Source organism: Natrix helvetica, assembly GCF_964273705.1.
Source record: "Natrix helvetica genome assembly, chromosome: 5".
Lineage (NCBI taxonomy): Eukaryota > Metazoa > Chordata > Lepidosauria > Squamata > Natricidae > Natrix > Natrix helvetica.
The window spans coordinates 41,519,463-41,547,205 of NC_138551.1; the positions used below are offsets into that span (position 1 = coordinate 41,519,463).

A 27,743-nucleotide genomic window follows, 5' to 3' on the forward strand; every position below is an offset into this window, starting at 1 on the left:
ATGAATCTCTTGCAGGTTCTAACAATCTGTGCTTCTAGAGTTCTTATGAATCGGATCAATCCAAGTAGTTGCTAAAGGAAAATGTAACCCTATTTAAATTTGTGTTGAACCTATAAAGCAAAGCTAGCTCATGCCATACCTTTTCCTGTCTTGTCCTCATTACAGAACACAATTACCAGCATCAACAAAGAACTACAGACCTTCCAGGCACAATTTGAAGATGCAATGGCTGCACATCAGAAAGAGGTCAAACGCCTAAATGAACATATAAAGGAGCTGGCAAGAGAGAAAGAACTTAGTGGGCGGGAGGTATGTATGCCTCTTTAGCTGTCACTTCTGGCCATTTCTTCTCTATCCTTGTTGAATATTGGTCCCCGAAAGTGGATTGTGTATCCATTTGTCAACAAGGGCTATCAGTGCGAGCTGGGAATATAAACAGATTTAAAATCTAAAGTCTTCTGCTTCCATAGACGTTAAGAGTGCTAAATGTTAGCAGAAACACCTGACAAAACATTTTAAGAAATCGGTGTTGGAGATGCATCATTTTTCAAATGAGTAATATGATTAAGGAGGAGGTTCTAATATGATATAAATTCATAACACTGCCACATATAGGCAAACAAATTTAGCAAGCTTTGAAACACTGCAAACCCCTCTAAAAGGGCTTCAGCTATGTCCAAGAGCAGAATCAATCCATTCCTAAATTTGCTGGGCTGTATTTGAAACTGCAGTGGAACTTTTCCTAAGGAACTGCTGAGCAGTCTGTTTCCCCCTTTGCAGAAATTCTTACCCAGCTCTTTTCTCTAGCATATTCTCTGGGTTTCCAGGACAGCAGAACTTGAAATTATTATAGGTCAGTTTCACAATGTCTTTTGAGAGTTTGGGGAATGGAAATGATTATACAAATGGTGCCGTGTTGTTCCCTGGATGAGCTTAGACCCAGGGGCTTTTATCATAGCACGTTGAACTTGTTGAATAGCTGTCATCTGCCTGTATTCCGGATGGATGTGGCCTCCTGCAGAGCATGTGGAGTATCCAATGTGTTCCCAAGATGGGTATTGGCTAGATAAATTGGCACTCATCCAGCTAGTCAGTGCCTTTACTCCAGTTCCAACACCGACTTGCCATTGGTTAAATTGGAAGCAGAAATCACTGCCCACCCTGTCATGTCCCCTCTTTTTAATATCCAAACTCTAGAGAGTGGGTTTTTTTTTTACATTCTTCCAAATATCTGCAACTCTGAAAAACTACCCCAGATGGTAACCCTCACCCACTGCCAGATGTTTCCAGGGTTCTAATTCTTTACAAACTGAGAACGCAGAACAAAAATGACCCCAGCCTGAGGGAGGACAGAGAAAGAAAGGGACGGGGTGAGGGGGAAATAGAAAATTAAAGGACATAAAAGAGGAAGAGAGAGTAATTTAACATGACAGGCTGTTTATTTTGGCAAAAAATGGCCTCCTTTCAACAGATTTCAAAGTCCAGCCCCAGGAGGGACCACACAAGCAAGAGAAGAGGGTTGTTTCAGAGGGCAGGGAGGGCAGAAGGAATGGGGATGAGGCGAAGGGGGTGAGGAAGATCTTCAGAGATGGAGGCAGGATGGGCAGAGAAAGACTAACACAGGATGGGAACAGAGACAACAGCACGCGAAAGAAAGAGGGAGAGGGAGAGGGGAGGGGGAGAAATAAGTTGAGGGACTAATATAACAAGCCGAGGGCAAAGAAACACAGAGCAAAATCCTCACAGGCGCCAGCATTGACCTACTTATCACCATGGGAACCATAACATTTTCACAGCCTTTTAACTTGAGGAAGTCAGCATTGAGTTGAACAGAGCTGCCTTCCCATATGTACAAGAACACTGACACGGACTCTTCTGTGCATGCACACTCCACACAACCACCTTTAAACACGGCAGTCTATTTTGGCAAGCCGCCAGTAGCATGTATCTGTCTGCTGCTCACCTAGACGTTGTTCAAGATTCTCATGTACATATCTGTTCTTTTTATGTGAACTTAATTAGTTGAATTCACAGACTATGTACCGTAAGTGTGCGGAGTCACACTTCAATGCATGCTCACTCCTACCTACGGACATACCACTACCACACAAACATGTGTCTTTTCCTCCCACCCTAGATACCTTCTTCCATGTGTCTAAGCCTCAGCTGGAGGCCTGGCAACCCAGGCATGATTTCAAAAGAGGCTGTTTATAAATGTTAGTCAATATATAATTATAATAATTTCATTATGAGCTTAGCTGCAATATTCTTGTGAAGGAGAAAACACAAGAGAGGAATTAGCCAGGAAGGCGTGAATGTATGAAAATGGGGGGGGGGGGAGAGTTTTGTGTGATGTTTTCTTTTCAATCCCACCCCCTGCAAACCCCCTCTCCTTATCCTGGGGAATAAAAACAGTTTATTTTATGATGGATCGCCCTTCTCTTTGGTCACTGACCTTTCTTCGTGAATTTCTATTGAGCTCAGCAGAAAAATGCTGAGTGCATTTGTGGATCCCATATGTGGGTGGGGGCTGGTAGAAAAAGGGTCTCACCCTAATCCTTCTCAAAAACAGAACAACAATAACACAGAGCTGGTTGGAATGAGCCAGGCCAACAGGGAGGATCTGGATAATGTTAGAGCTTTTCAGAGTAAAAAGAATTAAGAAAGAAAAAGAAAGAAAGAAAGAAAGAAAGAAAGAAAGAAAGAAAGAAAGAAAAAAAGAAAGAAAGAAAGAAAGAAAGAAAGAAAGAAAGAAAGAAAGCTCAAAAGAAAAACATAGGACATTGGGGTTCTTATAGAATTCTCCTACCCTTTCTCAAAAATACACAGTGCACAGAGCATTGCACAAACAAGCACAGCTTTCCAAGGAAGGCTGAATAAAATCCAGACCACTCTTTCTTCTCCATTTTAATTCACTCTGTAGTTCATGGGAAAGCTGTTAAGCTAAGATGCTTCTGTGTCTGTCCAGCTGAAGTTCAAATGGTACATGTGCACTGCTACTGGTTTTATCTAGGAATTTCATCTGTTGCCATTTGCAATTATTCAGATACTTCAAAACTGATCTTCCGTTTTTACTGCTGTTGTCTCTCCCAATCTTTTGCTGTTACATCCTTCGTTGGTAAACTCCATCCTGTCTTGCAGACAAGGTGGAATTAGTCATCTTTTATGTCATTCAAGAGTGGGAAAGAAATCAGGGAGAAGGAAAGTTTCAAGGACACTGTAGACCACATCAAGTTGAAGAAGATTGCTATATTTTTGCAATAGAATTCCCCACAGAGCAGATACAGCCAATTGTCACTATTTGAAGATTCTGTATTTACAACTACACTTACTTGCTTAACTGTATTTGTAACCCCAAAATCAATGCTCAGAGCACCATCATGGTCGTTCACAGATATATGCAGAGTGGCAAAAAAAATTGAGTCACTCAATGTGCATATTCCCAGCTAAGGTTGAACAAGGTGACACTCTGCCTTCTGGGTCCTGTATTTCTCTTATGATCAATAGTTCGGTATTTGCTAATTCAGAGCTCACAGCAACTGACCCGTCACAAAGTTGTGACTGACCCGTCCTGACCCCATGGACAACATTTCCTCCAGGCCTTCCTGTCCTCCACCATCCTCTGGAGTCCATTCATGCTCATGCCTACTGCTTCAGTGACTCCATTCATCCACCTCATTCTCTGTCGTCCTCTTCTTCTTTTGCCCTCAATTGTTCCCAGCATTAGGCTCTTCTCCAGTGAGTCCTTCCTTCTCATTAGGTGGCCAAAGTATTTAAGTTTCATCTTCAGGATCTGGTCTTCTAAAGAGCAGTCAGGATTGATTTCCTCTAGGACTGACCAATTTGATCGCCTTGCAGTTCAAGGGACTCACAACTTTATAGTCCAATGGACACCGTTCAAGGGACACAGCAACTATATAGACCATAATTATCCTGAATAACAAAAACTGACTTGCACTTTAAGCAATCAATGTAATTCCCTTAATATAAACATACAAAGTTTCTCAGTGTAGAGTATATGAAACAGAAAAGCCAGTCTTTCTTAAACCAACCCTATTCGTCATGGTTATTGTTACTCCTCAAGACAAGAATTTTGCCTCATTCTCTCCTTCTCTTCCTCTCTCTATTTTTTTTTTTTTTAGTTTTCCAAAACCAGATTTATTTGTTCTTTTCATGAACTGCTCTAACTGATATTATCTTTGCTAGTGTGGGGGATTCACAAGAAAGTATGTCAGTTTAGAAGGAGATTTGTATCAGAAAACCATCTTTTAACAACCAGCTTCCATAAGACAACATTAATATTACTTGCTTGATAAAATTATTAGCCACAAGCTATCTTAGTAACAATATGAAAGGTAGGTCAAATTTTCATTAGAAAAAATTTGTCTAATATTTCAGACAGTGATATATATTTCTCACTTAAAAAGGAAGTCAGTAAAATTCTACAGTATAAACTTAACATTCAAAAGTAAGTCCTACTGAACACCTTTCTTCTTAGTAGACATATATACAATACAATACAATACAATAGTAGAGTTGGAAGGGACCTTGGAGGTCTTCTAGTCCAACCCCCTGCCTAGACAGGAAATCCTATACCGTTTCAGACAAACAGCTATCCAACATCTTCTTAAAGACTTCCAGTGTTGGGGCATTCACAACTTCTGGAGGCAAGCTGTTCCACTGATTAATTGTTCTGTCAGGAAATTTCTCCTCAGTTCTAAGTTGCTTCTCTCCTTGATTAGTTTCCACCCATATATAGTTCTAGTATATGTAGTGTTAGATTCGTAGTGAGGAGACTGAGGCAGCTGTCAGTTCAACAGGTTTATTGGTTTGAACAGGCTGACAGGAACGAACAGAACGCGAGCCGTCTGACAGCTATTTATACTTGCAGCTGTCAGACGGCTAACCAATAGAATTTAACTAATTCTCCCGCCGGCTGGAGCGTGCGCCTGGACCAATCAGAGGGCTTCTTTGAACGCCCTCTGCTGGCCAGGCTCCACAGTATTCAACACCCCTTTCCCCCGGATCGCGCATGCGTAGTCTTCGAGGTAACCTGGGCGTCTGCACACGCGCTGGGAACGCCTAGGCAAAGATGGCGCACTGTCCGAGGTGGAAGGAGTGTCGGCTCCGCCTTTATGACGAACGGCTGGTGGAATGGCCCCGGCAGGCCCAACCCCCTGCAAAGAACCAAACGGAGCAGGTAAGGTTGCCAGCGCACCGGGGGGGTATTGCGCGGAGTCGGAGACAGGTCTTTTTTCATGGTCGGGCCGGCAGGTGGCGTTGCTAGGGCCTGGATGTTTCGGTCCGGTGTTTGCGTTCGCAGGTTTTTTTGCCGGTCGCCGCCGCAGCAGGTCTAAATGCCGCCGCCATTATCTCCCATCGTTGAGGAGGACCCTGTAAGAACAGGGCCCTGTTACATCGGAGATTTGCCCCGGTACCCATTTCGGCTCCCCTGCAAAATTACGGGGGAATACTTCCTCCCCCATCAGAAAGGCCCTCGGGGGTGCAGAGGGGTTTATAGGAGGGGAAGAAAAGAGGGGGTGAAAGCGGTCTAAGGTAGACCTGAGGCGGCGGCCCATTAATAGTTCGGAGGGAGCTTTGCCAGTGGAGGGGCATGGGGTGGAGTGCTGGGAACGGAGGGTGGGCCACGGAATGGCAGACATACGGGCAAAAGCATCCTTGGCAGATCGCACGGCCCGTTCTGCCAGGCCATTGCTGGCAGGGTGGTAAGGGGAGACGGGGGCGTGGCGGATGCCGAGGAAAGTAAGGAAGGAGAGGAATTCAGCAGAAGAGAATTGGGGCCCGTTATCAGAAACGATAACATCGGGCAGCCCGTGGGTCGTAAAGAGGGAATTGAGAACGCGGATAGTGGCCGCGGAGGTTGTGCTGGACATTGGGAAGAGTTCAACCCATTTGGACCAGGCGTCCACAATGACAAGGAAGGAGTGACCGTCAAGAGGACCCATGAAGTCGATGTGTAAGCGACTCCATGGGCCCATAGGTCGCTCCCACTCTCGGGGCGGAGAGGTAGGAGGGGCAGCTTGCACTCGTTGACAGGCAGAGCAGTGCTGGACGTAGGAAGTGATGTCCGCGTCCATGGACGGCCACCAGACATATCCACGGCCAAGGCCCTTCATACGGACGATGCCTGGGTGGCCGTCATGGAGGCGAGACAGCACAGCGCTGCGCAGGGAGGAGGGAATGACTATGCGGGAGCCCCATAGAAGGCAATCCTGCAGGACAGAAAGCTCTAAGTGGCAGCGGAAGAAAGGCAGCAGTAGGGAATCCGAGGCAAAAGCGGTCCAACCTCGAGTTACGGCGGCCATAGCGCGGGAGATAATGGGATCGGTGCGGGAAGCCTGCGCGATGTCCGAAACGGACATTGGAAGGCAGAGATCGGTGAGGAGGCAAATGGAATGAGTAGGAGCCGGGTCAGCAATGGGAAGAGGAAGGGGGCAACGGCTCAAGGCATCGGCATGGGCAATATGCCCGCCGGGCTTATAAGAAAGGGAATAGGAGTAGGAAGAAAGGAATTCCACCCAGCGGGACATGCGGGGGGACAAAATTGGGGGGGTGGGGCGGCCCCCTGCAATGATGCCAAGAAGGGGCTTATGATCAGTCACAAGTGATGGAAGCGTTTTACCCCCGCAACGGCGGCCAGCGCCTCCTTATCAAGCTGGCTATAATTACGCTCTGGCTTTGATAAGGTGCGGGAGTAAAAAGCTATGGGACGTTCGAGCCATCAGGATAGGAATGGCTAAGGACAGCCCCAACCCCAAAGGGGGAAGCGTCACAAACTAAAACAAGGGGGAGCGTCTCATCGTATTGGGCGAGGACTGGAGGAGCAGTGAGGGAGCGTTTGACAGCCGCGAGCGCCTGCGCCTCGCGGCTTGTCCAACTCCATGGGGTTGCAGAGTCGAGAAGGCGGTGGAGGGGTTCAGCCAGGGTGGCTTTGTGGGGAATAAAGGAGGCATAAAAGTTTAGGAGCCCTAGAAAGGCTTGAAGCTCTGTCTTGCTGGTAGGGGAAGGTGCCGATAAGATAGCATCGAGTTTATCAGGATCGGGGTGGATACCGTCAGCGTCAGTGCGGTAACCCAGAAATGTTACGGCAGGAACCCCCAATTTACATTTGGACGCTTTTAAGTGCAGGCCAGCAGCGCGGAAACGCTGTAGGACAGCGCGTAACATTTTAACGAGTCCCACAGCGTCGGGGGCTGCGATTAAAACGTCAGCGAAATATGGTGTGACCCCGGGAATGGCATGGAGCAGGCGTTCCATTAACCCTTGAAAGATTCCCGGGGCGACACTTACTCCGAACTGCAAAAGGCGGCATTTGAATGCGCCGCGGTGTGTTACTATGGTCTGCGCAAGCGCGGTGGGCTCGTCCACAGGCAGCTGCTGGTACGCCTGTGCAAGATCTAACTTAGCGAAAATTCGGCCCTTGCCCAGTGAGTGCAATACATGTTGCACCACTGGGACAGGGTACGGGTGCGATTGTAAGGCCTTATTTAATGTTGACTTAAAGTCCGCGCAGATCCTTATGGATCTGTCGGACTTTAAGGGCACTACTATCGGCGTCTCCCATGGAGAGAAATCAACAGGCTCGAGAATGCCTTGGTTGATCAGCTTGTCGAGCTCTGCGTCCACCTTTGCTTTAAGAGCCAGAGGCAAACGGCGAGCTTTCAAGCGAATGGGAGCGACGGAGGGGTCGAGATTGAGTGAGATGGGGGCCCCCGTATAACAGCCGAGGGAGGAGTCAAAGACATCGGCAAATTTGGTGAGGAGGGAGGAGAGGGAAGTAGCGGAGGGAAGAGGAGAGGGAAGGAGGGAGTGGACCCCTGAGATTGACAGACCCAGCGCCCTGAACCAATCCAACCCCAATAAGGAAGATAGAGGATTTTGAACAATTAATAGGGGCAGAATGGCATGGCAGGAGCCGTAGGTTATGTTAAATTTCCCACAGCCTAACAAGTCAATGGGATTTCCCTGATAGTCACGAAGACGACAGTCTGGGGAAGAGAGGGATGTGCGACGGAAGGCTGGTAATAATGCATGGAAGGTGTCCCAGGACATGATGGATCATGCTGATCCTGTGTCCACTTCCATAGAGGTAGGAACTCCCTCAATGAAGATGGGTAGGTGCAGCTTACCTCGGCCCTCCGTAGAGGAAGAGGCCGAGTCAACCAGCCATTCTGGAAGAGCTGCGGCAGGGTCGCCGACGGTGAGGGAATTTTGGCGCCGAGCAGGTAAACGGGCCGGAGCGCGGGGCGCCTGAGGAACTTGTTGTTGAGTGCGATGGTCCGGAGGTGTTGAGTGGCAAACAGCGGCGAGGTGACCCTTCTTGCCGCATTGGTGGCAGAGGGCTGCTCTGAAACGGCATTGGGAGCGGTTGTGGCGGCCGCCGCAACTGAGGCAAGGACGTCCGTCCCTTGTAGACATGGATTGAAGTCGGTCAATGGTCTGCTCCATATCGGTGCGGAAGGTGGAGGCAGTAGATGGAGCGTAGGTGGAAGGCGTTGCCGCATAGGGGTATTGAGGCGCGTAGGCAGCGTGTGGAAACTGACTGAGGTGGCTGAAATCCGGGGTGGATTGGTCAGCCATTTCATACGCTCTAGCGTCATCGACCGCAATTTTTAAGGTGAGCTCAGGCCGAGCCAAAATGCGGCGATGTAGCTTGACGTCGCGGAGACCATAAATGAATTGTTCCAGCAGTGCCTCTTCGAGGTCGCTGAATTCGCAATGAATAGCCTCCGCGCGGAGGGGGGCAACATATTGGGCGATCGTCTGGCCTTCCTTCTGTATGCAGCGACGGAAGTATTGCCGCCGGGCAAAACGAGATGGCGCGGGCTCGTAGTGATGCTTGAGGCGGAGGAGCAGTTCATCCCATGGCAGTGTGTGGGCTGGATCAGGCGCAGCAAGGGCCCGTGCCGTGGCAAACATCTCTGGCCCGCAGTAATTAAGAAAGATGCCGCGTTTACGCTCGAGTGAGAGGCTGATAAGGTCATGGGCTATAAGGAAGCACTCAAAACGTTCGAGGAACGCTTCCCAAGCCTCAGCCTCTGGTCGGAACGGTGAAAAAGCGGCGTTAGTGGCCATTGGAGGCACTACATGAGGGTCCGTGTCGCCCATCCTCGTCGCCAGTGTTAGATTCGTAGTGAGGAGACTGAGGCAGCTGTCAGTTCAACGGGTTTATTGGTTTGAACAGGCTGACAGGAACGAACAGAACGCGAGCCGTCTGACAGCTATTTATACTTGCAGCTGTCAGACGGCTAACCAATAGAATTTAACTAATTCTCCCGCCGGCTGGAGCGTGCGCCTGGACCAATCAGAGGGCTTCTTTGAACGCCCTCTGCTGGCCAGGCTCCACAGTATTCAACATGTAGATTATATGGTTTTTTTATTGCTACTTTCTCCTTTAGTTAATATACATTACCAGTTCTGTGTTAGGCTTTAGAATAAGACTATATTTCCCCAAAACTTGCATTTTAAATACTTACTTTGTTAAAATATAGATACATAAAACATTCAATGTAGTTGGAGGGCATCCAGCAGGGGCAAATTGTACTCAATTGCAGATGTATGCCTTTCCCTCCGGAGATCAAATTTTCATCTGCACGTTTTAATCAATCAACCAAGACTACAATCCACTGCATACTGACCTTATGATACAAATAGAAGAGAATTTTTGTGGTTCAGGGTTGAAAAGTTGAGTCCTTGCTACTTTCTGAGCTTGATTGTTTTCTTGCAGATTTTTCATTATCAACTAGTTAATATCTTCAGTGCTAGTCAGTGGTGGGTTCCAGATTCCGTTGCAATCGGTACGGTGCAACGGGGCCGGGTGCCCATCACATGAATGCATGCAGCGCATGCGCACACAGCGCACATATGCATACTTACCACCCGCGACGCTCCAGCTGCTCGGCAGAGTGTTGCGCAGGCACTGTACGCTCTGTGTGCCTGCGTGGAAGACCCGAAAATTTCCAGTAAAGAGCGTTGGCGGGTGGGTGGGCTCTCTGGAGCACTGTACCAGAACAATACCTGGTGCTCCCGGCAGGCAACAGTACAGTACACCCACCATTGGTGCTATTCCTAGTCCATCCTAGCACTGATGATGTTACCTTGTTTAGTAATGAAATATCTACAAGAAACCACCAAGCTTAGAGAGCACCAAGGACCCCATGAACCGTATAATGATAGCAGAGGTGGGTTCCTATCGGTTCGGTGTGTTGATGGAACCGGCAGCAACTCAGGCCTGCCACATCCCCGAAGCAGTTATCTAGGCGGTGCCATAGGTGCCACCATCTTGTTTTTGCCTTCTGCGCATGTGCAGAGCATTTTTTGTTGCACTGCGTATGCGTGTGTGGTACACATCAAGCATGGGCGCAGTGCATCCCTGAGTGAACCAGCAGTAGTGGGAGCCAGAACCCACCCCTGAATGATAGGACTTATTTCTGAATAGTAGATGCCTAATAACATGTGCATGGTGCCTTTGTGTGTTTTGCATCCAACCTCACCCTGGAAGTACACCAATATCAACTCCCCTGGAGTAATATCCCCTTGAAGTCATTAGGATTATTTTCCAAAGTATTTTAAAATTGATGTAGCTTTTTCTTAAAGGCAGAACAGTTCAAAGTCCAACTACGGCTGGCAGAAGATACCTATGAAGATGTTCGCAAAGAACTCACTGAGCTTCACCAGAGACTGCAGGAATCAGAAGAGGCTTGTGATCAGCGACAAAAAGAGCTACTGGAATTTCACATGGCTGTAGCAGATGAGAGCAGAGAAAAGGAAGCACTTCAGAAGTCCAATGCTGACCTCAGAGCAGCTGTAAAAAAAACAGAGAATGAGAAGCTCAGGTCAGCAGACTTGGCACAGTGTCAGGCTGGGAGAAGAAGCTTATACACATTGATGGAACAGACATAGTGTTTTTAGAGATGACTGATAATAAACACTTGACCTCTTGTAGACTGCAGAGAATCAAGGAAGAACGAGAACAGAAGATTGCCATTCTGGAAGAAGCAAAAGCCACAGTTGAGGTAGAGGTGGGAGAGCTCCGAGTAAATCTACGGGAAGTAGAGAAGGCACACATGGAAGCCAGAAGAGAGCTTCAGGAGCTGCGCAGAGAGGTAGCTTACAAACAGACTTTCTCGTTGTTCAATTCAGGTCCAAGAATGTAACAGGTTAATGGAGAGAAAAACTTGACCTGATCAATGAAGGGTAGGAAGGATGTATCATTGACATTACTGTTAACTCCTGAGATTGATACCTAAGTAGAGTGAACTATAGCAACTGCAGTAGCACCATCCAAAATGTACTTATTGCTATTATTTGAAAATCAAATGGAAATTATCCTGATATCATGTTTGCATGTAATGACTTCTCTTCAGTTATGATGCAGTTCATCCCTAGAACTTCTTTTCCTTTTTGGGCCTTCCTGATATCATGATAGATATACAACAAATAGGCAGCATGTTCTTGCTGAAGAATCTGTTAGTTTTCCATTAGGCTTCCTATGATTGGAAATTCCAAAGATACAGTCAATCATGGCAATTAGAAGGAGTTGCCAATTATGGCAATACTTCTTTTATGCAGAAGAGTCCACGTGTAGGTTGGGAATTTGGGGCATGTATTCTGTATTGAAGACTATCTACATTCAAATTCTTCCTGCACAGGTAAAATCTCTGGAGAGCAAGAACAGCAAGAAAACTCAGGAAGTCACTGAATTACAACATCAGTTGCTGCAAAAAGAACAACAGGACCAGCAGAACAGCAAAGAGGTTCTGGATCTCAAACAGAAGATATCTACTCTAGAGATTGGCCATGATTCTGCTCACAAGGAGGTAACAATGGCATAATATCAAAGAATGATTATTTAATGAAGAAGAATTGAAGAGGAGGTTGATAGCGAAAGAAGGCAGCATATTATGAAAGAGAGTAATGGAGATAAGATGTGGTATAAACTGCATATTTAATGGGATAAGGATGTAAATGTGAAGACAAATACATATAGCAGTATAGTATTTTTATGTGTAGTGAAGATGAAGTGTCCTTTTGAGTTGAGGTTGACTTGGTGACTTAGAAACATAGAAAATTGATGGCAGAAAAAAAAAACAAGGTCCATCCATGCAATTTTCTTAGCAATAGTATATGCTAATAAATAATCTTCCACTATTTTTTTTCCAGGATTTTCTTCCTCATTTCCCTATCTAAACCACAACTCTGCAATTTTCTGGAATCTCCCCTCCATGTAGACATTGCCCTCATGACTTTGTTTCTTCCAGGTGCTGAACTTACAAAAGAAGCTGTCTTCTACAGAGGTAAAGTCCCAAATTCAAGAGCAGGATTTAAAGCACAGCCTTGCAGAGAGTTGCATCAAGGAGAAGAAGTGGAAGGATGAACTCTATAGCCTGGAAGTGAAGCTTCAGGAAGCAAACAGGACAAACGAGAGTCTCCAGCTGCGTCTCAGCACCTGTGAGGGATGCATCCATGGTTTAGAAACAGAACTAGCCAAAACTGAAGCAGTCAAGAGGGAGGTTGAACTGAAGTTAGTGGCACTCCACTCCACTCTCCGTCGCACACTGGGACTTGGAAGTCGGAGTCCATCTCCCCAACGATCCTCCTCTCCAGTCAAAGGTTATTTTTAAATTCTTTTCACTGCTATGGGCTAAATTAGATTAGTCACTCAGAATCTGTTGGAGTGGGCAACTATAATAGATTCATAAATTTAATGAAATAAACAAGCAAACAACTTGAAAATTTCTATATTTTGATCCTTGGAAATGAAACTTTCTAAGGGTCAGAATGTATAATTAAAGCTTTATAATTAAAGCTTTAAAATATGATTTATTGAATAAATCCATAGTTGATTAGTGGCACTAATCCATAATTCATGATTTACAAACTACAAAGGCAGAATTTGAAAAATATACTAATCAAAACTATGTATTTAATAGCTACTTATCTCATAGACCTTAGCCAAAAAGAAACATCATAGCTGAGAGGCAGTTTGAAAGCTTTGTGGACAGTGGAGGTACAGCCATCTGAAAAGATGTAGGTAGCTAATTATGATAGCATCCTCTCCTTAGGCAACAAAAAATACTCCTACCAATAAAAAAATATATGATCTGTTAGATAACCTTATTATGGTTATCACATGTAGTCTGTGAAGTCTTTTCTTCTGGAAATCCATTTCAGCCTTGACTGTTGGCTGAGACCAAGCAAGTATTTGGGGTTTTTTATAGGAACCAGTGGACGCCAAACACCTGCATCTCGCACTGGATCACCTGAGAGGAGCCGTTCCCGTTCACCATTTCATCAAACTTCTCCTCTCAGGAGTGAGCAAACCACAAGTGAAATTGATCCAGAAGTAGTTCGAGATGCTTTGAAGGACTTCCTTCAGGAGCTGCGGGACACCCAAAGAGAGAGGGTAAGCAAGGACATCTCTTTCAAATATTTCTTCTAAATTCTACCTCCATAAAGATTCAGAGAGTATGAGAAGGATATTGAGATTTAGATGGTATAAATTTGTGAACTTTGAAAAACTCATAGCTACAAATTTGGCGTTTTATAAAACTATAAGAGCACATTAATTTATCACAATCTAAGTACAAGTCAACTTTATTTTAATAAAGCTAATGCTAAGGAGTTGTGGCAAAATAGCACCTTTCTTTTTATGCTTCTGTTCATATTTTACTGTTGATACAAAGAATTTAATATAGATATAGATAATATAGACATTAGTCCTCATATCAATTGAAGTTAAAAATAAAATATATAATTAGGTAACTATTAAAAATAGGTTTTTATCATCCATTGATTTCCATTAGATTATTCATATTCTTTCAAATCTTTGTGCCATTTCTTCATTCATTGGATTTATCCAGACAAAATGGATAAATATTCTAAAATATTCTAAGATTGTAATTCAGTGTACAAAAATTGAGACTTACTTATGGGCTTACTCAAGTAGTAACATTTAAGTACTAGGAAGTATGCTTAAGACATAAATAGAATAGGTGTGGACTAGAGTTTCTGTTCTGCTTTTCAGTCTATGTACAAATCCATCCCTTAAGCATGTGTTTCTAAGAATCCATTTGAAATAATACGCCATGCTTTTTTTCAGCATCCTGTTAGCTTTAAGGGCGTTTACTAGAATTATTATCAAAGTTTCAGCATGATTATTTGAGTGCCTGGAGAGCATTATGCACATAAATCTACCTAATCATTCTGGATCAAAGCCAATAATGTCTTAAAATATGTAACAAATAAATAATCCATTTCTTTTACTCACAGTGAAAATGGTTTATATTATGTTTTACTATGTTTTAGCAGTGATGACCTTCATCATTGTCATCTTCATCAACATTTATAGAGCATCAACTCCTTAAGCGCTTTTGATGATGTATAGATAAGATACCTGTATATAAGAAATAATAAACAAATATGCAATAAAAAGACAATATAAATAAATAAAGAGTACACAAATACTACTGGAAAATTAGTAATTCTATGAAATGAATTAAACCAAACTAAATAAACCAGGAAACTAATCTGTGGTGCTTCTGGAAGGTAAGCAGAGTGAAAGCCAACCAGATTTCCATTGGGACAACATTCCAAACAGCTGGTGCAACCATGAAAAGTAGCATAATCATGCTTTGTCACTCTCACTCCCCTAAATTCCCTAACTACTGTATTACCAGTAGTTTTTTCTGGTAAATCAAGATGATCAGGCTCATTCCAGTGAGAGAACGCAGTTCTGCAAATAACTAGGCACCAAATTATGTAAGGCTTTATGAATTAGATTGTTGGGGGCAATATGCCAACTCTGTAAACTGCTATAAAGCTCTGTGAAGTGGTATATAAATCTAAGTCTCAACTTGCTATTCCTGAAGAATCCCCAGTCATGAACCTTACTTTCATGAGTAGTACCTTCCCATCAAGTGACACCATTGGAGCAGACAAAAAACCCAATGGAGAAACATTAATTCCATTTTTAAAAAATTCAGTTTAAGCCTATTCTCCCCCATCTATCTTTCAGGATTGAGAAGACTTCAATGGTATCACCAGCCTGGGGTAGCAATGTAGAGCTGTGTATTATAAACATATTGATACTGGAGAACTGCCAGCTAAGCTGGCAGGAGGGATCAAGTGAGGGCCTAGCTTGGAGTTGTTCCGTATCCACAAACAACATAAGCATCACCTCATCCCAAAACCATAAAGCCTTACTTATCTGGTCAGTTTCAAGGGAAGGAAAGCAATCTGATGAGATTCTTACGGCATTGTATTGCAATGCAGGTGATGAACAATACATTTTAAACCTGAAGTTATTTATGATCGTTCTGTTTGCTTGCACCTGACATGTGATGACACCAATCCCCAAAAACTTTTGATGATCTTGACTAGCTTGGAGTTCATGTAAATGTTAAATAGCAGAAGGAGAGATCTGACCCTTGCAGCACTCCACAGGAGCTCTCCTGTCCCACTAGCACCAACTGGAATTTTGTTAAAGAAAGAAGAGGAATCAGTGCAATATAGCCCCATTTACATACATGACATAAGATAATTTACAAGCATAAGATCATGGTATGAACTAGAAGTAAATAACAAGGTGTAAAAAGAGCACTGTTTCATTTGGGAATAAAAGACTTTTGTTCCAATCCCACCTCTGCTATGGTTGAGTTCATATATCACAGGATACTATTAAAATTTTTGTTTGGTTTTGGCTTAGTATGAAGTATGCATCTTTCCACTATAGCTGGGTTGGGGTTTTTTTCAGCAAAGAATTTATGAAGGCATATTGTTTCTTTAAAATTGCATCTATAATTTCGTGAACAAGAAATGGATATTCAAAATTCCTTCCAGTTTATTTACCTAGAACTGAAAATCATCTAGCTATTCTAACTCCATTTTGGAGGGATCATATGAGCCAACTTAACTTATTGTGACCCCAAGTTGACTCCCAAGACATATGTTTAGCAACATTCAAGGGCAGTTCAGCCCTGTCTCTGTCATGTGCTATTTATTGCTCAAAAGCATGCCTCTTGTAAAAATGAATAAATATTTATACTGTACCAGAATAATTAAAAAAACATGGCTTGTCACAATAATCATAGCATCAGATCATCCAACAGCCTTTCTGACAAATGAAGAAATCAGTTAATTCTGGGCTACATCACATTTAAAGCATTCCTTGCTTTGTTGTCCTGTCCACCAAGATCCTGGAATTTATTGTTAACTTGTGTAAACCAGAAAAGGGAAAAAATGAAAAAGTATCTACAAACAATAACAACATATTTCAGTTAACACTTTATGAGCTACAAGAAACTCAGTGTTCTTAATTTTACCAGTACAGTCCTGGTGCTTATTTACTTATTTAGTTATAAAGAAAGCTATGCAGCCTCAAAACTGAAGGTATTTGGATTGACTGAAAATAATTTAGTAATAATTGTTTCCAAGGCTTCTGGCCTTGGCTTCAAGGAAGAAGATTCAGAGCAGCATTTGATTTGTACTGTGAGAGTTTTTTGATAATACATAGATTGAAATTGAAATGTACTGTCAATTTCCAGGGCCCATGAAAACAGACCTTTTTGGGCAGGGTTATGCAATGATGGAAGATGGTAGATACTAACCTCCACATGGAGGAAAATGGGATAAAACCTGAATTTAATTTAAATGTAATTAAATGTAATCAATTAAACAGTTAATATTTCTCCAGACACAAGTACTCTGCAGATCCCCCTCTTTTTATCACTTCAAAATACAAGGCATTTTGGCTAAGCAAACATTGTTGATAAACTGTTTAGTTTTTTGTGGGTAGGCAAGGCCACACTTTCAGAAAGGAAGAGTCTGCTGCCAAATTAAGATATACACAGGAGGTAGCCTATTTCTGTCCAAGACTTGAGCAACACTAACATTTTAAAATAGCAAGGGCTACTTCTTTCATACCATACAATTCAGTAAAATGTCTTAAGTTACAGGTGTGGAACATGAAATCGGGTTTTTGTAAGACAAGAAAACCATTTGAGTTAACTTTAGAGTTATGACAATACACATTTAATACTTGCTTATGTATCAAGAGCAATATAAAAGTATTAACTAGTTTGGTTGAGAATTATTTGTCTGAGAAATTATTGGCAATCTTATGGCTCATGTTATCGATAATAGCCTGATTACCAGTGATCTATCATTTGTTGGAAATGCAGTTACTTTGCTCTAATTTTAAATATTTGTTTTATCTAATGTTGATTTTAGGATATGTATGTTGTTGTAGTTGTTTTTCAACAGCTGTCCATGTTAAAAATTACCCTTGTGGCTTAGTAGAAGAAATTATAGATGATATAAAATAAAATTTAAAAATACATGTATCTGGCAGGGACGTGTGGTCAGGGGAGGCAGGGGAGGCAGAGCCTCACTGCTCTCATCATGAAAAGAAAAAAAAGGGGGGAAAGGCACACGTGGTACGATTCCCTGCCTTCCTGAGTCAACATGAAGGGGACCGCGGAGCGCGCTCCACCGGTTCGCGCTCCACGGTCCCCTTCATGTTGACTCAGGAAGGCGGGGAATGGGACCATGTGTGCAGGAGGCTGAGGCAGCCTCAGCCTCCTGCACACGTGTTCCCATTCCCCGCCTTCCTGATGACGTCACCAGCCTCACCAGCCATAAACCTCACTGCACGTCACTGGTATCTGGTATGAGTTTTATATCTTTCCTGGTGTTAAGCCAGGGATATCATGAATATGTCCTATCTCTTGTTTCCAGGATGATCTAAGAATTCAGGTGATGAATACGAGTCATCAGCTGAATGAAATGGAAGCTGACCGCGACCAAACACAAAGCCGTATCCTGCAACTCCAGAAGTATTTAGCAGACTGTGAGGAAGGTCTGTTCTTTTTCTTCTTCTTCTTCTTCTTCTTCTTCTTCTTCTTCTTCTTCTTCTTCTTCTTCTTCTTCTTCTTCTTCTTCTTCTTCTTCTTCTTCTTCTTCTTCTTCTGTTACTTTATCCCTTCATCCATAAGAATTTCTTTTACCTATTTGTTTTCTCACCTCTGGTTCTTTGCTTGTTTAGCTGGATAAAGACAGTTACAGGGCAAGTTGTATACAAAGCAAGTGAAATGAATCCCTAAAACTTCTGAAAAAGCTGCTTGGGGACTACTGCTTTAAGTGAAAGAACAGTGATATCAGGGCAGATGTTTGATCTCCACGCCAGATGTTACTCTGCTCTGAATCTGCTTTTTTTCCACATATGGATCAAGATTTTGTGGATTTAGACATTCATATCTGGACTGAGCAGCAGATTCAGGGCATGGAGAGAGGTCAGGAAGAGGATTAAGTTTATCTCTGCTTTAATTGCTTTCCTTCTTAACATGGTAGCTCAGAAAGGCTGCTTGTCATTTAAAACGCAAATGCTGGGGATTAGTTACCTATACTTGCAAATCATATCTACTTCTCATGACTGTAATCAAGTGGGCTTTCCTAACAACTATAAAAACAAAGCAAAATCAAATATCATATAGGACCTGTGCTTTTAATATACCAAAAGATTGTAAGCAAATGTCAGGCATTCTAATTCTCATTAGATGGAAATCATAATTGTACCACAGTTAGACATGTGAAGCTCCAGCCTAATTTTCTAATGCAGGTAATTTGTGACTTACAGCCATTTGTTTAGCAACTATTCAAAGTTGATGCGGCACTGAAAAAAAAGTGACTTACATGTCCTCATAACTGTCGCAGCATCCTGATGAAAATTCAAGTGCTTGGCAACTGGCATGTATTTATGATGGTTGCAGTGTCCCAGGACCATGTGATAGGCTATTTGAGACCTTTCCAGATAGCTTTTGATAATCAAAGTCAGTGGAGGAATCCAAATTCACATTCATGTGATTCCTTTAACAACTGCAGGGATTCACTTAGCAGCCATGGTAAAAACTACAACTGCACAAGTCATTTAACAAACACCTGGTTAGCAATGGAAATTCTGATCTCAATTGTAGTTGTAAGTTGAGGACTGTCTGTATAGGTGGGCATTGAAAGGTTTAGGAAAAGGTCAGGCCATCTGGGGGTCTTTTTCATGAATGACTGTTTTTACTACATAGTTTGATGAATAAACAAATGATTTATTAAATTGGAGATTCTGCCATTTATGAGAAATGACTAATTATAATTGTTCTGGTATCACAGCAAGCTGCTTATGGTTTCTATAGCGTACCAAAAATTAAGAGTGTCTTTTTTCATTAAAAACCACCAAAAGATGTAACTATATTTATTCATTGATGATCATAACATGATATGGGTGGCCTTTATTGTCCAGGAGTTTATTGCATTATTTCATATTCTAATTGATCACGTATGTACAGCAATACTACTACTAGACAACACTGCATAGTGAGTAGGCCATTTGGTGTTCTTTTGATGTTTTGGATTACGACTCCCAGAATCCTTTGTCATTAGGATGTTGCTTAATGGGACTGAAGCCCAAAACTTCCGAAGGCCACAGGCCACACACCACTCATACTGTGGAACAGTATTTCTCAACCTCAAAACCTTTAAAATGTGTAGACTTCAATCACCATTCTGGGAATTCTGGGCGTTGAAATCCCCACATCTTAAAGATACTGAGGTTGAAAAACACTAATTTAGATAAATGATTTCAGTGCTTAATCCTTGCATTTTGCAACTTTCTCCTTTTAGGTAAAAGGGGAACAGATGGCCGCCTGAGCAGTGCACAAGTAGCACTGATGCTGCAGGAGGAAACTATTCGCAAAACAGAAAAGGAACGCCAAGCATCTGCAGAACAGGTGGTCAACCTGGAACGCAACTTACGTATTTGTCAGGATAGGAACAAAGAATTACAGGTGGGCATATTTGCTATTTCAGTTAGGAAAAGCCATAGCACAACTTCCTTTTCTATGACATTCTGCTTGTTACTCAAAAGCCCAACCAGCTCTTGAAAAGTAAATAAATGAACAAAGAACTTGCAAAAAGAACAAGATTTAAAACAAACCCCAAAGGTTTAACCACAAAGGCATTATGAAAAGTTGTTAACACACACAGTGTGTAGCCAAAGATGCTTTCCTAAAAAAAATGCATATGGTAAAATACAGTAGGATTTACTCAGAGGTGGGCATGGCCTCGGATGGGCATGGCCTAGTCGGCCTCCTGTACCATGGTGGGGGGTGTTGTTCACCCTCCCCAGGCTCTGGAGGCTTTTCTCGAGTCTCCGGGAGAACAAAAACTGCTTCCCCCAGGCTCCAGAGGCCCTCCAGATGAACATCCGGTAGGCCCATTTCCCCCCATTCCTGAGCCTCCGCACGCGTCCTGTACTTATTTGGCATGATGAACGGGCTGCGTGGAGACTCCTGGGATGGGGGGGGGGATGGGGGGAGGGGGGTGGGCATGGCCAGCCAGGGGTGGTATTTGGGGGTTCGCCAAACTGGGCAGAATCCTAGCCAGAAGATCACCCGAACCTGTGCAAAACCCCAGGAGCCCACCCCTGGATTTACTTCTGAGTAAGTCCACATCATAGTGTGAACAGGAGACTGAATGGAATGACTACTACTGACTTTTGGAAGTAATGGATACTAAAGAATTTTGTAAAAGCCAGTCCACAAGATAAATTTTGAAGAATTATCATTGTAAAAACAGTAATATTATTTCTTTGATGAGGGAAATTGTAGAGAAGCAATTACATCCTCATTTCTAATAGAGGTTTGTATAAAGGAATGCAAAATAATCTCATAGAAGAATTGCTGATTTTACCATTATTTAATTGTTTTTATTCAAATTGGAACTCAGTATAAACTCTTTGCAAAGAGTTTTATCTAGTATCATCTGCCTTTCTAACACTTCTTTTTTATTTTCATCACACTAATGCTATCATAAGGCTATTATGTGGTAAGTTTTTATATAAACTGTTGTATTGCCACAGTGATCTTGGCTGTATGGTAAACAAGGATATTTTTATCTGGAGAAAAAATTGTAAAGGTGCAATGAGGAGCTGCCTGAATAGTTACTGTCCTTGACATTACCACAGTGTTTCTCAACCTGAGGCTCTTTAAGATGCTTTGCTGGCTGAGGAATTCTGGGAGTTGAAGTCTGCACATCTTAAAGGGCCCCAGGTTGAGAAACGCCGCTTTACAATATTATTCACTATTCATCATGTTCTAATCTATGTAACATTCTTAATTTACAAAGAACAATAATATTGATGTAAATATTTTTAAAAATATATTGCAGTTAACTTATTTCAATTATGATGTATCTATTCTTCATTTTGTTAATTAACATAATATGTCCCCAAATCCTTTCCCTTTTTTCCTGGTAAGATTTCTCTTTTTATTACATCTTAAATTCTTGACATCTGATATATACAAACCTTTATAATTTTACTTGCCCATATTTTGTTCCTCTTCATTTCTCTAAAATTAAGAGATTATGTCAATGCACTGCGCACAGTTTTAGAACAGTGAAATCTAGGGACAGTGTCACACTTGCTTTTCCTGGTACTGTATAGCCAAATAGAACAGCAACTCATATAGCCTTAACCATTAGGAATTACACCCTTTCTTAATTTCTAATGAATGAATTTTGTTATATACAGTAGTTTTTTATGGTTTGTAAAGAATTCACAAAGAGAACTTCCTTATTAGGCAGACCAAGAAGCAAAAGTATTTAGCAACGCAAACCATAGCCATATCCAGATTCTCCATGACTATCCCAGCAACGTTCTAAAAGTAGAAGTCCCAAGTGGTAGCTACTAGGGGCCAAAAAGATCAGGGAGGACAAGTCAGCAGAGCAACAAATCTGCAGCAGGGAAAGAGTCCAAAATTGCAAAGAGCCTCCCAAATGCATTAAAAGAAAAAGATTGAATGGAGAGACTTATGCCTCTACTGAGAGAGAGCCCATAATGATAATATCCATCTGGAGTGGGTAAAAACCAGGTTCTCTGAATTAATGTTCTCATGAGTAGACATTGCATTAGTCTGCGCTCTTTGACTACTCTGAATGGTGAAGATTACACCAGTAGTCAGCAAAATGAGGCTTTGGGTGACATCTATAGTAGCACTCCTAGATATAAGATGTTCCCATAATTTAGTCCGAAGTGGTAATGTGCCTCTTTAGATATCTTTCCCAGGAAGGGAGGCATTGACAGGGCCTAAAGATTCTTCTAACTTTTGCATTTTAGGATACTTTTGTAGTAAGACTCTAATGTCACCTGGCTTTGGTGGCTAGTCCACAAAGTTTGTCCTCCTCTTAGCTGGTCTTCTCCCATGCTTGTGGTATTCAAGATGTTTTTACATTACAGGAGAAAGTCAAAGCTTTTAAAACCAAGGAAACCAAACTGGAAACAGAAAAATGGAAGCTAAAAGAAGTTCTAGAGGCAGCAGAGAGCAGGGCCACCAAACTGGAGCTGAGCAACAGAGCTGTGGAAGGAGACTTACAACGAACCCAGATGAGCTTGACTTCAAGGGATGAAGAGATCCAGTCCCTACTTGGGCAAATCCAGGAACTTAGATGCCAGTTAGGAGACAGGGAGAACAAAACTGCACTACTGCAGCGAGAGCTTGACCATTTGACTCATTCACTAGCCAGGACTGAAGGCACTGAAAGTCACTTTAAAGACAGGGTGCAAACTCTGTCTCAAGCACTCTCCAGTGCTACGGCTGGAACGTCCTCCCTGCAGGACAACATCTCACAACTCCAAAAGGCCCTGACAGCTGCAGAGCAAGACCGTCGGCTACTCCAGGTACGAAAACCCAGTTGTTCCAAACAATCAGTCATCCCTGCCTATACATCTCAATTAAGCATCTTACTTTCTAAACTCCAGCAAAATTGTGCTATGCAAATCAGTCCCATTCCAATACTGGGTATCTGTTACAAGTGCCCTGCTTTCTTTGGAGAGGAAAAAAGCCATGTATTTAAATGAATCAGTTGATATCAGAATCCAAATTCAGTTGGGTAAACCCCCCACAGCATCTCCTACTTGTAATGTCCCTTTAAAATTTCATAGATACCATGCTCTTTTTTCTCCAATAACCCAAATTCATATGTCTTGCTAATGTGCTTTGTCTTAAACCATAAACAGAGATTACTAACTTTTAAAATATCCAGGAAGGTATGTAGTAGAGGATGTACTTTGCATGCATATTGACCCAAATTTAGTTCTCAGCGTCTTCTGATACAGCTAGTCCCCTGCCTGAAACTTACAGAGTTGCTGTCATCAGTATAAGCAGTTATGAACTTGATGGGTTAAAGATCTGACTAATTAAAGGCAATTTTGTGTGTTCCTAATCATTTCTGAAAGAATAAGTTCAAAGAAAAAAGCCATACTTTCCATTACTTATTGCAGTACAGTTTGTTCCTTTCCAATGGTCTGAGCTGAGATGGAAGCAATGGATGGGGCAGGCTGGCTTGCCAGATTATTTTTAATCATAGAAATGGTCACTACTATAAGCATTGTATTATTTAACCAATGTCCTTGAATTATTCTTTCAGCAGATTTCATTTCTGGAATAATAATAATAATAATAATAATAATAATAATAATAATAATAATAATAATAATAATAGTAGTAGTAGTAGTAGTAGTAGTAGTAGTAGTAGTAGTAGTTGTTGTTGTTATAGTTGTTATAGTTATAATTATAATTATATAATATTATATTATATAATGTATGGTTCATTGACATTGCAATACCTGGTGATGCACGAACTGAAGATAAACAGCAAGAAAAAAATCACAAAGTACCGGGACTTGCAAATTGAAGTTGAGCGTCTGTGGAAAAAGAAATTGTGTGTTGTCCCAATTGTAATTGGAGCCCTTGGAGCAATACCTAAAGGGCTACCTTGCTATTTGGAAATTCTAAATTTACCTGACTTGAACATTCTGATTCTACAAAAACCACCCTACTTGGAACAACTGATATCCTCCGACGTTACCTTAACAGTTCCTAGGTCCTTGGTTAGGACTCGAGCTGCTGAGCTACCAACCAGCCCCAAAGGTTGTGACTCTCACCAAAGATTATCATAATAATGATGATGATGATGATGATAATATTTTCCAGGATCGCTTTGACTCCATGCGACAGGCATTGTCAGACAGCAAGAGGCAGAATCATAGCTTGACTAATACAGTACATTTGTTACAAGATCGACTGACTGACATGGAACTACAGTACAGAAATCTGGAGAAGCAGAAGCACCATCTCCACGAAGTAAGTGATGATGGGAGAGGAGGATTAATTTAAAGAAAACAATATTATGACTCCATGTTATCTTGAATCAATTTCAAGCCAAGTGGGACTCCATCCTTAATTGAAGATTATATGGATTATATAGTAAGCCAAGTGTCACAGAAAGATTCCCTTTGAAAAGTGCACGTGCCGTCTTTGTTGACAAATGGCAGAACCTTTTTCCCTAACGCTATGCACTTTTACGAGTTATCTTTGTATTTCCGAATTTATTGTGGGCTCTTATTTTCCCTGTTGAAATATTCAACCAGAGGAAAACTTACCAGTACTTTTAAAAGAAACAAACTACAGTCCCCAAATTCTAATATATATAAGGTATGACACAGTGAAATGTTAGATATATAATATAGATGTAACCTGATAATTCTTCATAACAGTTATTAGGTTCTTTTTAAATGCAATCTCTGCATTACAGCATTATTAATAACTAATGCTTTTTATTACCATTGTAAAATATAACATAAAATATACAATTTACAATATACAAAAGCAAAAGGAAAAATTGCACATAATAATTATTTCTATAGGATTATATGTTTAGTGCCCTAACAAAAGGGAAATTGCTGCTAGAAGTAAGACGGACATCTGCATGTGACTTACATTTCTGCTGAAGGCATAGTGCACAAAGTGACTTATTCTCCATTATTCATTTTATTCTTAAGCACTATAATATAGCAACAAGCAATTTAAAAAAACATGATATTCCTATTTGCATCCCTTATTGACAATATACCTATTGACAAACAATATTGATTGTCATTGGGGTTTGGGGGTTGGTTATTTTTCTTTTCTTTCTTTTCTACCTAAATTCTACATAATTGTCTTTGGCATCATATTAAGCCACTCAAAGTCATTCTTGAAACTGAGCAGCATATCAATTTCAGAAATAAAAAGATAAAATTTGTTATAAAAGGTGAAACACTTATATTGTTTTAAACAGAAAGGTTTTAAGAAGAAAACTTTTTATGCTTGAATAGAATTTCTATTCTTCCTGGGAAATGAAAATATTTGCAATCTTTGTTTTGCATAGATGATTACTGCTCTGATGTTCTTTGAATGTAATCTAAATAATGCACACACTATTCTTCCTTAAAGTGAAGTTTCAGATTTCACTTACATATGTAAATCTTTAGTTATCTGCTTTCCTTGTCTGTTCAGAGAAGTAACTAACATACAGCATCAAGGCACTGGTTCAAATTCACAGAACTCATTTGTCACACATGTGTTTGATATCAGCAGAGGCACTCTTGGATTAGCCTAATTAGCACTAGCAATGGAAATGCATAATCCAAACCATCCAGCAGAACTTTCCACTGAAATTAATGGGAGCTTCTTCTAAGTGACCTTTGTACATTCCATATAGCATTTCCTCATTTTTTTTAACCAGGTAAGGGTTGTTTGAATATATAACTCTCTGCAGGAGTAATTGCAAGGTACAGTAAGACATCAGGAATTTTGTGTATTGGGATATCAAACTTTCATTGTGAATTTTCTGAGATAATTGTTATATAGAGAAGCAGATATTAGTATGTAGCTCTTATTCACATTTCTGGTCATCTAAATTAGAATTGTTGGGGAATTATGGTCAGCAACCTGCTCAGAGGCACATGTTGGCTGTCCTTGATGTAACCCATGATGCCAATGATTTCTTTCATTGTAGCTCTGTTTTTGTCTTTGTAACAAATCATGCTAAGCAATGCCTTGTTTATGCAACATGCTAAGATAAAACCAAACCTATCATCTAGATAATGTATGAATGCAGACTCTGATACATTTATATTAACCATTGTACATGGCTACACAAATACATCATCTCAAGGTGATGATACCTCACTCTGAAATGAATGCATAAACAAACAAGAAATCAAGTGGAACAAATCCTGAGACACTTTTTAATTCTGCAAAAGGATAAGGTTATGCATGCCACTTTCATTCAATTGTCTATTCACATCAGATTTTAGCGCCAGCCCTGTTCTAGTCCTCTGTTCATAACTGCTAGCAATTTTTATTCTAATAGTAAATACCATATTTTTCGGAGTATAAGATGCACCTTTTTTCCTCTAAAAAGAGGCTGAAAATCTGGATGCGTCTTATGCAATGAATACAGCATTTTTTTGCCTCCTGAAGCCCTGCCCCTTCACTAAAATGGCTGTGCATAGCCTTATGGAGGCTTTCAGACAGCTCCTGGGGGCTGGGGAGGGCAGAAATTAGCAAAAGACAGGCCGTTTTTTGCCCCCTCAGCCCCAACAGCAGCACTCTACAAGCCTCCCTAAGGCAATGCATGCAATTTTTTGACAAAAAAGGCCCATTTTCACAAAAAACATTTTTGCCCCCACCCCACCCCCCAGGAGCACTCTGCAAGGCTATTCATGCCTTTTATTTGGAAAAAAACAGGCCCGTTTTCGCAAAATGTGGGCCATTTTTGGGGAGGTTTGCAGAGTGCAAAACCATTTTTCCCTTTCGGAAAGCTGATTAATTAGAGTGATTGATGAAAATTACATTGGTCAAGTGCTCTGCCAGCAGAAACAAAGTTTTAGGTGCAACAGGTTGTCAGCGATTTCCTTCTCCAGCACATGGATAATACACCTGGAAATATCTACCTACCTACTCTCTCTCTCTCTACCTACTGTATTTCTCTCTCTCCCACTTCTCCTCTATCTACCTATATACCTACCTACCTACTCTCTCTCTCCCCTCCTACCTATCTACTGTATTTCTCTCCACTTTTCTCTCTCTATCCTTCTGCCTACCAACCTACCTACTCTCTCTCCCTCCCTCCCTCCCTATCTACTGTATTTCTGTCTCTATCTCTCTCTATTTATCTCTCTCTATCCCTCTACCTACCTAACTATCTACACTCTGGTTAGATCGGGTAGTGAGAAGGCAGACACAAGCTTAACGTAACAACAGCTCTTTATTGTAATGCAACAAGTCTGTACAATCCAGCAACTTCTTGGTCTGACAGCAGCCCTTTTATAGGGAGCTGTCAGACCTCTTAGCCAATAGGATTCAATCTCTGTTCCCGCCTGAACAGAGGACCCTGTTGGAAACTATAGCAGACAGAGTTAATATCTAACACCTCTCCCCTCTTAGTTAGGATGCTTCTGTTGGTCACATAATCACGTAGGTAGGCGGGTTTTTGTTTGGTCCTACCAGACCTGTGCAGTTCATTTGGAACCGGTTCTTTGGACAAGTCGGACAGGCCTGTCTGCTCTCCAGCTCCGCTCGTTGGAACCTCCTGAAACTTTTCCCAGGTGCGGCTGGAGCTTCTAGGATTTGCTCGTTTGGACCTCGCTGTGGGCCTGCAACAGATTCAGATAAATCCCCCGGTACCCTCGGGCTTGAGCTGGCTGTAGAGGGAGTGAGCGCTTGCTCCTTTTGGGTAGGGCCTTGGCTGATTTGCTCGGGAGTTGCGTCTGGTGTTCTGAGATTGGAGTGGGAGAGGCGACGACAGAGTTGGTCAACATGCCTCCTCCAATTTCTACCATCCTCTAGCTC

At 41.9% G+C, this 27,743-nt stretch overlaps 1 protein-coding gene across 7 annotated transcripts in view; it reads left to right on the forward strand.

The window, feature by feature from the left end:
- The window catches only part of CROCC2 (ciliary rootlet coiled-coil, rootletin family member 2), a 108,105-nt gene that overhangs the window by 65,148 nt on the left and 15,214 nt on the right, over positions 1-27,743 (forward strand). For all 7 annotated transcript variants that reach the window (XM_081954441.1, XM_081954447.1, XM_081954442.1 and 4 more), the window contains 10 exons: positions 166-309; positions 10,618-10,856; positions 10,967-11,126; positions 11,673-11,840; positions 12,282-12,633; positions 13,242-13,426; positions 17,758-17,878; positions 19,690-19,853; positions 22,304-22,744; positions 24,060-24,209. In XM_081954441.1, coding sequence (XP_081810567.1) covers positions 166-309; positions 10,618-10,856; positions 10,967-11,126; positions 11,673-11,840; positions 12,282-12,633; positions 13,242-13,426; positions 17,758-17,878; positions 19,690-19,853; positions 22,304-22,744; positions 24,060-24,209 — 2,124 coding nt within the window. The remainder of the gene's footprint in view (positions 1-165; positions 310-10,617; positions 10,857-10,966; positions 11,127-11,672; positions 11,841-12,281; positions 12,634-13,241; positions 13,427-17,757; positions 17,879-19,689; positions 19,854-22,303; positions 22,745-24,059; positions 24,210-27,743) is intronic.